At 50.2% G+C, this 12,239-nt stretch overlaps 1 protein-coding gene across 2 annotated transcripts in view; it reads left to right on the forward strand.

The window, feature by feature from the left end:
- slc36a4 (solute carrier family 36 member 4) overlaps positions 1-12,239 on the forward strand; it is a 68,011-nt gene that overhangs the window by 4,150 nt on the left and 51,622 nt on the right. For both annotated transcript variants that reach the window (XM_017687500.2, XM_017687501.2), the window contains exons 3-8: positions 1,311-1,404; positions 4,484-4,574; positions 4,702-4,790; positions 4,979-5,074; positions 8,378-8,462; positions 10,371-10,631. In XM_017687500.2, the coding sequence (XP_017542989.1) occupies positions 1,311-1,404; positions 4,484-4,574; positions 4,702-4,790; positions 4,979-5,074; positions 8,378-8,462; positions 10,371-10,631 (716 nt within the window). The remainder of the gene's footprint in view (positions 1-1,310; positions 1,405-4,483; positions 4,575-4,701; positions 4,791-4,978; positions 5,075-8,377; positions 8,463-10,370; positions 10,632-12,239) is intronic.

Below are 12,239 nucleotides of genomic sequence, written 5' to 3' on the forward strand. Positions count from 1 at the left end.
GTGGAAAAGAAAGAGAGCCTCAGGCCTAACAGTGTAGAAGAACCTGTTCGTGCTAAAATTTAGCTTTGACTCTTTAGCTCGGCCCTGAGGCTGTTCATCCTAACAGGGGAAATGATGGTAGGGATGTTGTGAAAACAGGAGTTGGACGTCCTTAAGCGTCTGTCCTACCAGAGAGAACCGTGTGTGCAGATATAGATCAGCTTCGGCCTTATTAGCTTCTTTAAAGCAGTAGATTTTAGGACCATCTGATTTCCACACTTTCTCCCCTCGTACCCTGAAGGAGTCGATCAGCCACGATATATGTGGCGTCTGAAGTTTGCCCCTTTAGTTTTACCACTGGAGCTACAAGACTAATGTAGCTAGCTAGCAAGTAATGGAAGCTTATACTGCACTAGTTAGCATGATGCTAACTGCATAAATCATCGCACACCCGCCTCAGACTGTGTGGACTTGTTCATGAGTCTTGAAAAGACTTGATTGTGTGGTTTCTACGACTGTATGACTCATAGCTATATGTGTAATTTTAACGTTTTTAGCATGTATGCTAGCATAATTACTTTTATTGCTAATATCGTCACTCTCAAGGAAAATTCTTGCTTTGCCGGGCTACATATGAATCTATGTAGCTGTTAACAACAGCGTAGTATACCTTTACGGCAGTAAACCAGTGTTGGCTACAAACAAAAATAGACAATAAAATTGTTAAAAACAGTTACGTACGCACCAAAAATACCTGATCGTGACTGGCCTAGCTAGCAAGTAAGACGGCTTAGCCAATTTGGGCTTGTACTTTCATAGTTAATGGGTTTAAACAATGCACAAGAAAAGACAGTTTCAACTGTTCAGCACAATTACTTACTAAAGCAAAGGGCCACAGCAATTTTACCACGGGAAAATTGAGGCGAACACTCGGTTGCCCATCACTGTTTACTGCGGGCATTTCTCGGATAACAATGAACAAATGATAACAGCACTGTTTAATCCGAACACTTTCGCTTTATGAGCACTTTTTGGTCACCAAATCACCACAGCGAGTCTTATTTAGCGCCAATCAAGTGTCACCGACTTCCCACACTGGGGCTGAATCTCAAATGTCTCCCTGCTCCCTACATAAGCTCAGAATCGCTGTAGTGGACAGGAGGCCTGGTCACCCTCAGCACGTTTTGTGTGTTTTATCACTGTGGTGTGCAGTGAGCTGATTGGCTGTTGTGTGGTGTCAGCAGCGTCTCTCTCTGCTGCATCTGACCGTAAGGTGGTCCGCTCAGTGGACTGTTTTGACCGTTTGACCCCTGCCCTCTGTCCCCGAGCAGATATGGAGGTAATGACGCCGCTGATGGAGGAGGTGGGAGGGGACGAGAACTCGGACGAGGAGAGCGAGCCCGAGCATCAGCCACATGGTACCACGTAAGTTTGACCTTTCAAATCTGACCTCCAGGCTCTAATAGCCTCCATCCACCACCAAGAGTGGGCCAACGGACAAACTGAGAGGCGGATCTCAATGTGATTGGTTGCCATGAATGGAGCAATAGTCTGAATGATTACAGTTCAGTGGAGATGAAATCTAATTGGTTGAATTAAATTGAGACGTTGCTTAATTGGTTGTGATTAAATGAAGAAGTAACCTGAACGGTGAGGGTTGAATGGAGCCGCGGTCTGAACGGTGAGGGTTGAACGGAGCCACCGTCTGAGCGGTGAGGGTTGAATGGAGCCGCGGTCTGAACGGTGAGGGTTGAACGGAGCCACCGTCTGAGCGGTGAGGGTTGAATGGAGCCGCCGTCTGAATGGTGAGGGTTGAATGGAGCCGCCGTCTGAATTGTGAGGGTTGAATGGAGCGGCGGTCTGAACGGTGAGGGTTGAATGGAGCCGCGGTCTGAACGGTGAGGGTTGAACGGAGCCGCCGTCTGAACGGTGAGGGTTGAACGGAGCCGCCGTCTGAACGGTGAGGGTTGAACGGAGCCGCCGTCTGAACGGTGAGGGTTGAACGGAGCCGCCGTCTGAACGGTGAGGGTTGAATGGAGCCGCCGTCTGAACGGTGAGGGTTGAATGGAGCCGCCGTCTGAACGGTGAGGGTTGAATGGAGCCGCCGTCTGAACGGTGAGGGTTGAATGGAGCCGCCGTCTGAACGGTGAGGGTTGAATGGAGCCGCCGTCTGAACGGTGAGGGTTGAACGGAGCCGCCGTCTGAACGGTGAGGGTTGAACGGAGCCGCCGTCTGAATGGTGAAGGTTGAACGGAGCGGCGGTCTGAGCGGTGAGGGTTGAACGGAGCGGTGAGGGTTGAACGGAGCCGCCGCCTGAGCGGTGAGAGTTGAACGGAGCGGTGAGGGTTGAACGGAGCCGCCGCCTGAGCGGTGAGGGTTGAACGGAGCCGCCGCCTGAGCGGTGAGGGTTGAACGGAGCCGCCGCCTGAGCGGTGAGGGTTGAACGGAGCCGCCGCCTGAGCGGTGAGGGTTGAACGGAGCCGCCGCCTGAGCGGTGAGGGTTGAACGGAGCCGCCGCCTGAGCGGTGAGGGTTGAACGGAGCCGCCGCCTGAGCGGTGAGGGTTGAACGGAGCCGCCGCCTGAGCGGTGAGGGTTGAACGGAGCCGCCGCCTGAGCGGTGAGGGTTGAACGGAGCCGCCGCCTGAGCGGTGAGGGTTGAACGGAGCCGCCGCCTGAGCGGTGAGGGTTGAACGGAGCCGCCGCCTGAGCGGTGAGGGTTGAACGGAGCCGCCGCCTGAGCGGTGAGGGTTGAACGGAGCCGCCTCCTGAGCGGTGAGGGTTGAACGGAGCGGTTAGGGTTGAACGGAGCCGCCGCCTGAGCGGTGAAGGTTGAACGGAGCGGCGGTCTGAGCGGTGAGGGTTGAACGGAGCCGCCGCCTGAGCGGTGAGGGTTGAACGGAGCGGTGAGGGTTGAACGGAGCCGCCGCCTGAGCGGTGAGAGTTGAACGGAGCCGCCGCCTGAGCGGTGAGGGTTGAACGGAGCCGCCGCCTGAGCGGTGAGGGTTGAACGGAGCCGCCGCCTGAGCGGTGAGGGTTGAACGGAGCCGCCGCCTGAGCGGTGAGGGTTGAACGGAGCCGCCGCCTGAGCGGTGAGGGTTGAACGGAGCCGCCGCCTGAGCGGTGAGGGTTGAACGGAGCCGCCGCCTGAGCGGTGAGGGTTGAACGGAGCCGCCGCCTGAGCGGTGAGGGTTGAACGGAGCCGCCGCCTGAGCGGTGAGGGTTGAACGGAGCCGCCGCCTGAACGGTGAGGGTTGAACGGAGCCGCCGCCTGAGCGGTGAGGGTTGAACGGAGCCGCCGCCTGAGCGGTGAGGGTTGAACGGAGCCGCCGCCTGAACGGTGAGGGTTGAACGGAGCCGCCGCCTGAGCGGTGAGGGTTGAACGGAGCGGTGAGGGTTGAACGGAGCCGCCGCCTGAGCGGTGAGAGTTGAACGGAGCCGCCGCCTGAACGGTGAGGGTTGAACGGAGCCGCCGCCTGAACGGTGAGGGTTGAACGGAGCCGCCGCCTGAACGGTGAGGGTTGAACGGAGCCGCCGCCTGAACGGTGAGGGTTGAACGGAGCCGCCGCCTGAACGGTGAGGGTTGAACGGAGCCGCCGCCTGAACGGTGAGGGTTGAACGGAGCCGCCGTCTGAACGGTGAGGGTTGAACGGAGCCGCCGTCTGAACGGTGAGGGTTGAACGGAGCCGCCGTCTGAGCGGTGAGGGTTGAACGGAGCCGCCGCCTGAGCGGTGAGGGTTGAACGGAGCCGCCGTCTGAACGGTGAGGGTTGAACGGAGCCGCCGTCTGAGCGGTGAGGGTTGAACGGAGCCGCCGTCTGAGCGGTGAGGGTTGAACGGAGCCGCCGTCTGAATGGTGAGGGTTGAACGGAGCCGCCGTCTGAATTGTGAGGGTTGAATGGAGCCGCGGTCTGAACGGTAAGGGTTGAATGGAGCCGCGGTCTGAACGGTGAGGGTTGAATGGAGCTGCGGTCTGACCGGTGAGGGTTGAACGGAGCGGTGAGGGTTGAACGGAGCCGCCGCCTGAGCGGTGAGGGTTGAAAGGAGCGGTGAGGGTTGAATGGAGCCGCCGCCTGAGCGGTAAGGGTTGAACGGAGCCGCCGCCTGAGCGGTGAGGGTTGAACGGAGCCGCCGCCTGAGCGGTGAGGGTTGAACGGATTGGTGAGGGTTGAACGGAGCCGCCGCCTGAGCGGTGAGGGTTGAACGGAGCCGACGCCTAAGCGACTGAGGGTTGAACGGAGCCGCCGCCTGAGCGGTGAGGGTTGAACGGAGCCGCCGCCTGAGCGGTGAGGGTTGAACGGAGCCGCCGCCTGAGCGGTGAGGGTTGAACGGAGCTCTTATTGATGAGTTAATAGCAGACACTCATCATCATAAAGGTAAAGATATGATTAATATTGCAGCTCCGCTCTCACCTATAAAACATGGACTAAAGTGCATCTCACAGCTTTAAACAGTAGAAGCCACAATTTTCTCTCTCTCTCTCTGTCTCTCTCTGTCTCTCTCTCAGGTTCACTCAGACGTTGTTGCACCTGTTAAAGGGGAACATTGGTACAGGGCTGCTGGGATTGCCGCTGGCAGTGAAGAATGCTGGGATAGTGGTGGGTCATTAATTGATTTATAGTAGTTACTGAATAATGTAGTTTCTTTATCCTTATCTCTCTCCCTCTCTCTCCCTCTCCCTCTCTCTCCCTCTCCCTCTCTCTCTCTCTGTCTCTCTCTCTGCAGTTGGGGCCGGTTTGTTTGGTGGTGATGGGTGTGGTCTGTGTCCACTGCATGCACGTCTTGGTGACCTGCAGCCATCAGCTGAGTGAGAGGTGAGACTCTTCAGTATTGTTCTGATCTACACTCATTTTCTCATCCCTCATTCGTCCCTTAGAGTCCCATTCATTTTTACCTCCACACAAGCGCTATTGTTTCTTTGCATAACAGTCACTAAACTGCATGTCACTCTCTCCCTCCCTCTCTCTCTCTCTCTCTCTCTCTCTCTCTCTCTCGCTCTCAGGTTGAAGAAGTCTCCCCTCGGCTATAGCGACACAGTGGCTGTTGCTATGGAGACAAGCTCCTCCCATTGCCTGAGGAAAGGTGCTCATTTTGGGAGGTGAGCTATAAACCCAGAGGGTTAGTGCGAGTGTGTAGCCTTTATGTTTGAAGGCGGTGGGCCGAGGGGATGCTGACGGAACCGGAGCGTCAGTGGGCCGCAGTCAGTGGGCCAAATTCTGCGCCTCAGTGAATTTATTCATTAGAGAGGAACATAAAACGGCCGTAAGACTCAGACTGTAATAAAGACCCCTGCCTGAACATCGCGCAGCAGCTGGTTTTGGTCAGTTTATTTACACTGCCAGACTGACTGAGTTCATCTACAGCAGGGGTGTCAAACTCAATTGCACAGGGGGCCAAAATTCAAAACACACTAAAACTAAATGTTTTTTGAACATAAATATGAATAAAAATAGACAGGAATGTTATTCTGGAATAAAAAAAATAAACTTAAACTTTAAATAACATACATTTCTTGCTCTCCATAAAAATATATCCACTCAAAATTATACAAGTTAGAAATATGAACACGGTTTCCAAAACCTGGAAATATAAATAAATGTTGTGCTTTTCAGCAACAACAAATAACAAATCAAAACATTCAGTTTTCTTTGCTCTTATGCCGTTTTATCAGAGCTGGTATCAGAGCTTTTTTGGCAACAAGTTGGTTTCTGTTTGGCGTGAGGTCCCGTGCTGTGGAGACTCTCAGGATGGACTGCAGGTGCTCATCAGTGAGACGACTCCTGTGTGCTGTTTTGTTCGTCTTCATCACTGAGAACAGCTTCTCACGCAGATATGTGCCACCAAACATGCACAAGGTTTGAGCCGCGTGTAGGCGGAGCTGCGGCGCTGCTGCGGGACTGGAGTGAATAAACTCTGTGGGCCCTGCAGGGTCGTACTCTGCCTTTAGTGTCTCATTACACTGCAGCTCAATCAGCTCCACCTGAATCTGCACAGGTGCCGTTTCCACGTCGACGGCAAATGGGCTGTGAAGCAACTCAAAATCCTTCTTTTGTTTTTCAGAGTCACCAAAGCGCCGCGCGAACTCACCCACTGCGCTCAGTTTGTCAGCAAAGTGCGTATTTATGAACAACGTTGTGCCGACTTGGTTCAGCATTACTTGGCAACAGGGAAAGTGAGGCAAGTTGCTCTGGTGCATTTGTTTCTCCCATAAAAGCAGCTTCACTTGAAACGCCTTCACTGCGTCATACATGTCAGTGATCATGCGGTCACGGTCCTGGAGCTGGAGCTTTAACGCGTTGAGGTCAGCCAGAAACGCCAACTCACATTTCCACTTTTCATCCTGTGGAACGGTGGAGTCTTTTCCTTTACTGTCCACAAACTGACAGATTTTGTTGCTGAGCTCAAAAACTCTGAGAACTTTTCCCCGACTTGGCCAACGCCCCTCTGTATGATAAGGGATGTCGACAAACTCTGAATCTATCTCCCGCATAAAGGACTGAAACTGCCGGTGATTTAAACCTTTACTTCGGATAAAGTTCACGGTTTGCGTTACAGCACTCGTTACATGGTCCATCTTCAGGGCTTTGCCACATAGTGCTTCCTGGTGTATGATGCAGTGATATGCTGTTAACTCACCAGTGCAGTTCTCCTCCTGCATCTTCACTCGCTTCCTTCACACTAGTCCACTTCTTTCACCGCACGTAGCCGGTGCTCCATCAGTTGTAAGTCCAATAAGTTTGTTCATCAGTTTCATGTCAGTTACACTTTGACATGCATTTTCAAAAGTGTCCTCTCCAGTCGTCCCCGTGCATCAATTTAATGTCCAATATTTCCTCTGTAACGCGCAAATTGGAGTCCACCCCACGGATGAAGATGGCCAGCTGTGCAGCATCAGTCATGTCAGGACTTTCATCCACAGCAAGAGAGTCTGCAGTAAAGTCTTTGCCTCTTTCACTCAACTGTGTTCTTAAATCAGTGGCCATCTCAAACTCCACCAGCAGCCGTATTTCTACTTGGGCTTAAATTTGCCAGAATCTGTTTTTTTTGTCTGGACATACGACGTCGCACACCTTGATCACGCAGCTCTTCAGAAATTCTCCCTCGGTGAACGGCCGGGCTGCTTCAGCGATCTCCCTGCTTTCCCAGCAGCTTCACTTTGTGATTCTGCCCGGGTGAAAAGCGTCCTGCTGGAATGTCGGCGTCTTTTTGAACTCTTCTGTATCTTTTGCTCTGCGTTCAGGTCTTTCAGGTTATCCTGATGTTTTGACTCATAGTGCCATCTTAGATTAAATTCTTTGAATACAATAGCGCCACAAATGAGACAAACAGGTTTACCGGCAGTGTCAGTAAACAGATACTCAGCCTCCCATCGGGTTTGAAAGGCTTTCAGCTTTTGTCTTCGGCATCGTGAGGGGCAAGCTTCGCAATGACTTGTAGCAACAGACACTAGACTTGATTGGCGCGGAAAGCGCTCCGAAAGGCAGCTGAAGCGCTGCATTATGGGATCTGTAGTTTGTGTTGCCAGTGCTTCATATTGCCGGGCCATTAGTAACAATAATTTAAAATGACCTCGTGGGCCGGATATAATTGCAAGCCGGGCCGGATGTGGCCCGCGGGCCTTGAGTTTGACACATATGATCTCCAGAGTCTGTGACTGAGTTTATTCCTTAATCAGTTCATTAAGAAAACTTCAGTAAAGGGCTTCTCATGCTTTCTGATATGCTAATATTCTCTAATTATACAGAAAAAACATTCTCTGCTGTTTTGAGTGTCCGTTTTCCTTGTTTCTAGTCACTTTCACAATAAAAGTTCTAACAATGTCTATTATTTTTAGTCTTTTATGATTTTCCATAATAAAACGAACAGTGCATTTAATGTTGCATCTTTTTTCAAGTTTAATGGAAGTTTACACAATAAAAGTTTTAGCAGTGCCTTTAACATTAGATCTTTTTTTGTTTATTGAAACTTTCCCCAATAAAAGTTTTAACAAGGCCTTTAATATTATACCTTTTAGCATCTGTAATTTTTCATAATAAAAGCTTTATCCGTATGTTTAATATTAAATACACAAAAGATCTAATGAAACTTTACACAGTAAATGTTCTAACAAGGCCTTTAATGTTACACATCTTTAGTGTCTGATATGATTTTCTGTAATAAAGGTTCTAGTTCTGCCCTTAATATTTCACCTTGCCAGTGTCTGATATAAGTTTCTATAATAAAGGTTACCTTAAAGGTTGCCTTCGAAACCTTTTTCTGTATCTTTTGTGCAATAAAAGTTTTAGTGATGCCTTTTATGTGACTTTTTGTATCAAACAAATTTCCTCAATAAAAGTTCTAGAAAAGCTCTTCATATTGTTTTTGTATCTAATGAAATTTTCATCATCGTTTTTCTTTTCAGACACTTGGTGAACTTCTTCCTGGTTTTGACCCAACTGGGCTTCTGTAGTGTTTACTTTGTTTTCCTGGCAGAGAACATTAAACAGGTAAACACACTCATCCAATCACAATTCAGCCTTATAGATAAACAGGTAAATGTGCTCGTCCAATTACAGTCCAGCCTTAAAAGTAAACAAACCAGTAAACGCGCTCGTCCGATCGCAGTCCAGCCTTAAAAGTAAACAAACGAGTAAACACGCTTGTCCGATCGCAGGCCAGCCTTAAAAGTAAACAAACGAGTAAACGCGCTCGTCCGATCGCAGGCCAGCTTTAAAAGTAAACAAACCAGTAAACGCGCTCGTCCGATCGCAGGCCAGCTTTAAAAGTAAACAAACCAGTAAACGCGCTCGTCCGATCGCAGTCCAGCCTTAAAAGTAAACAAACGAGTAAACGCGCTCGTCCGATCGCAGTCCAGCCTTAAAAACAAACAAAAAAGTAAACAAAAAAGTAAACGCGCTCGTCCGATCGCAGTCCAGCCTTAAAAGCAAACAAACCAGTAAACGCGCTCGTCTGATCGCAGTCCAGCCTTAAAAGCAAACAAACCAGTAAACGCGCTCGTCTGATCGCAGTCCAGCCTTAAAAGTAAACAAACGAGTAAACGCGCTCGTCCGATCGCAGGCCAGCCTTAAAAGTAAACAAACGAGTAAACGCGCTCGTCCGATCGCAGGCCAGCCTTAAAAGTAAACAAACGAGTAAACGCGCTCGTCCGATCGCAGGCCAGCCTTAAAAGTAAACAAACGAGTAAACGCGCTCGTCCGATCGCAGTCCAGCCTTAAAAGTAAACAAACGAGTAAACGCGCTCGTCCGATCGCAGGCCAGCCTTAAAAGTAAACAAACGAGTAAACGCGCTCGTCCGATCGCAGGCCAGCCTTAAAAGTAAACAAACGAGTAAACGCGCTCGTCCGATCGCAGGCCAGCCTTAAAAGTAAACAAACCAGTAAACGCGCTCGTCCGATCGCAGGCCAGCTTTAAAAGTAAACAAACGAGTAAACGCGCTCGTCCGATCGCAGTCCAGCCTTAAAAGTAAACAAACGAGTAAACGCGCTCGTCCTATCGCAGGCCAGCCTTAAAAGTAAACAAACGAGTAAACGCGCTCGTCCTATCGCAGGCCAGCCTTAAAAGTAAACAAACGAGTAAACGCGCTCGTCCTATCGCAGGCCAGCCTTAAAAGTAAACAAACGAGTAAACGCGCTCGTCCGATCGCAGGCCAGCCTTAAAAGTAAACAAACCAGTAAACGCGCTCGTCCGATCGCAGGCCAGCTTTAAAAGTAAACAAACGAGTAAACGCGCTCGTCCGATCGCAGGCCAGCCTTAAAAGTAAACAAACGAGTAAACGCGCTCGTCCGATCGCAGGCCAGCCTTAAAAGTAAACAAACGAGTAAACGCGCTCGTCCTATCGCAGGCCAGCCTTAAAAGTAAACAAACGAGTAAACGCGATCGTCCGATCGCAGGCCAGCCTTAAAAGTAAACAAACGATTAAACGCGCTCGTCCGATCGCAGGCCAGCCTTAAAAGTAAACAAACGATTAAACGCGCTCGTCCGATCGCAGGCCAGCCTTAAAAGCAAACAAACGAGTAAACGCGCTCGTCCGATCGCAGTCCAGCCTTAAAAGCAAACAAACGAGTAAACGCGCTCGTCCGATCGCAGTCCAGCCTTAAAAGCAAACAAACCAGTAAACGCGCTCGTCCGATCGCAGTCCAGCCTTAAAAGCAAACAAACCAGTAAACGCGCTCGTCCGATCGCAGTCCAGCCTTAAAAGCAAACAAAAAAGTAAACAAACAAGTAAACGCGCTCGTCCGATCGCAGGCCAGCCTTAAAAGTAAACAAACCAGTAAATGCGCTCGTCCGATCGCAGGCCAGCCTTAAAAGTAAACAAACCAGTAAACGCGCTCGTCCGATCGCAGGCCAGCCTTACAGATAAAGAAAGAGGTCAAGGCTCCTGTGTTTGTGTGCAGGTGGTGGAGGGTCACCGTGGAAACACTACAGCAGCAGCGCCGGTGATGACACTGTACTCTAACAGCTCAGAGGGAGGCGGTACTGACGCTGCAGCTTCCGGGGCGATGATGCTGGACCAGCGGGTGTACATTCTCCTCCTGCTGCCCCTCCTCATCCTCCTGTCCTTCATCACTGACCTGAGGAGCATGGCGGCCCTCTCAGCTGCTGCCAACGTCTGCATGGCCATCAGCCTGGTGCTTATCTTCACCTACATCCTCCACGTGAGTGTGGGCTGTGTAATAATGTAACAATTATTGTAATAATGATGATGATAATAACATCCAAACAACAAAAATGATTATGATAAATTCTTTAAGTAATAGTAATCCTTTTTATTACTGTTGTTGTTATTATGAGGCGTTTTTATAAAGCACCTTGACTACAACAGAAAGTGCTAAACCACCAAATTTTGTAAAATATTGACTTGGGGCTGAAAAAAAAGAAGAAATCTGTTTGTAAATTCATGTTATAAATATGAGCGATCTTTAAAGAAAAATACAAAACTGGCTACAAAGAACGGAGCTGTAATAATAAGCAGTAATAATAAGTCAAAGAAACCTACAGAAAAGCAAAGACACACATGTTAAGCCTGAGTTGAAGGTGGTGAGTGAGAGTGCGAGAGCGAGAGAGCAAGTGAGAGAGCGAGGGGAGTGAGTGAGTTGGTGAGAGAGCGAGAGAGTCAGTGAGTGAGTGGAGCGGGAGAGTGACTGAAAGAGAGCGAGAGAGTCAGTGAGTGAGTGAGAGTGAGCGAGAGTCAGCGAGTGAGTGAGAGTGAGCGAGAGTCAGTAAGTGAGTGAGAGTGAGCGAGAGTCAGTGAGTGAATGAGTGAAATGAGTGAGTGGAATGAGTGAAATGAGTGAGTGGAATGAGTGAATGAGAGTGCGAGTGGAGGGAGTGGGTGAGAGAGTCAGTGAGTGAGTAAGCGAGTGGAGTGAGTGAGCAAGAGAGTGACTGAAAGAGAGACCAAGAGAACAAGTGAGTTTGTGAGAGAGCAAGTGAGAGTCGGTGAGTGAGTGAGAGTCGGTGAATGAATGAGAGAGCAAGTGAAGGGAGAGAGTGAGAATCAGTGAGTGAGCAAGCGAGAGAGTGACAGAAAGAGAGACAGAGTGAGAGAGCAAGTGAATGAGCGGGCGAGTGAGTGGAGCGAGTGGAGTGAGAGAGAGCGAGAGAGTGGAGTGAGAGCGAGCAAGAGAGTGAATGGAGTGAGAGCGAGTGAATGGAGTGAGAGCGAGTGAGTGGAGTGAGAGCGAGTGAGTGGAGCGAGAGAGAGAGAATGTGAGTGAGTGAGAGTGAGTAAGTGGAGTGAATAAAGTGAGAGTGAGTGAGTGAGTGGAGTGATGGTTGGTGAGTGAGTGGAGTGATGGTGAGTGAGTGAGAGAGTGAGTGGAGTGATGGTGAGTGAGTGAGAGAGTGAGTGGAGTGATGGTGAGTGAGTGGAGTGATGGTGAGTGAGTGGAGTGATGGTGAGTGATGGTGAGTGAGTGGAGTGAGTGAGTGAGTGAGTGAGTGAGTGAGTGAGTGAGTGAGTGAGTGAGTGAGTGAGTGAGTGAGTGAGTGAGTGAGTGAGTGAGTGAGTGAGTGTGAGTGAGTGAGTGGAGTGATGGTGAGTGAGTGGAGTGATGGTGAGTGAGTGGAGTGATGGTGAGTGAGTGGAGTGATGGTGAGAGAGTGAGTGAGTGGAGTGATGGTGAGTGAGTGGAGTGATGGTGAGTGAGTGGAGTGATGGTGAGTGAGTGAGTGAGTGGAGTGATGGTGAGTGAGTGAGTGGAGTGATGGTGAGTGAGTGAGTGGAGTGATGGTGAGTGAGTGAGAGAGTGAGTGGAGTGATG

Source organism: Pygocentrus nattereri, chromosome 17 (assembly GCF_015220715.1).
Source record: "Pygocentrus nattereri isolate fPygNat1 chromosome 17, fPygNat1.pri, whole genome shotgun sequence".
Classification (NCBI taxonomy): Eukaryota; Metazoa; Chordata; class Actinopteri; order Characiformes; family Serrasalmidae; genus Pygocentrus; species Pygocentrus nattereri.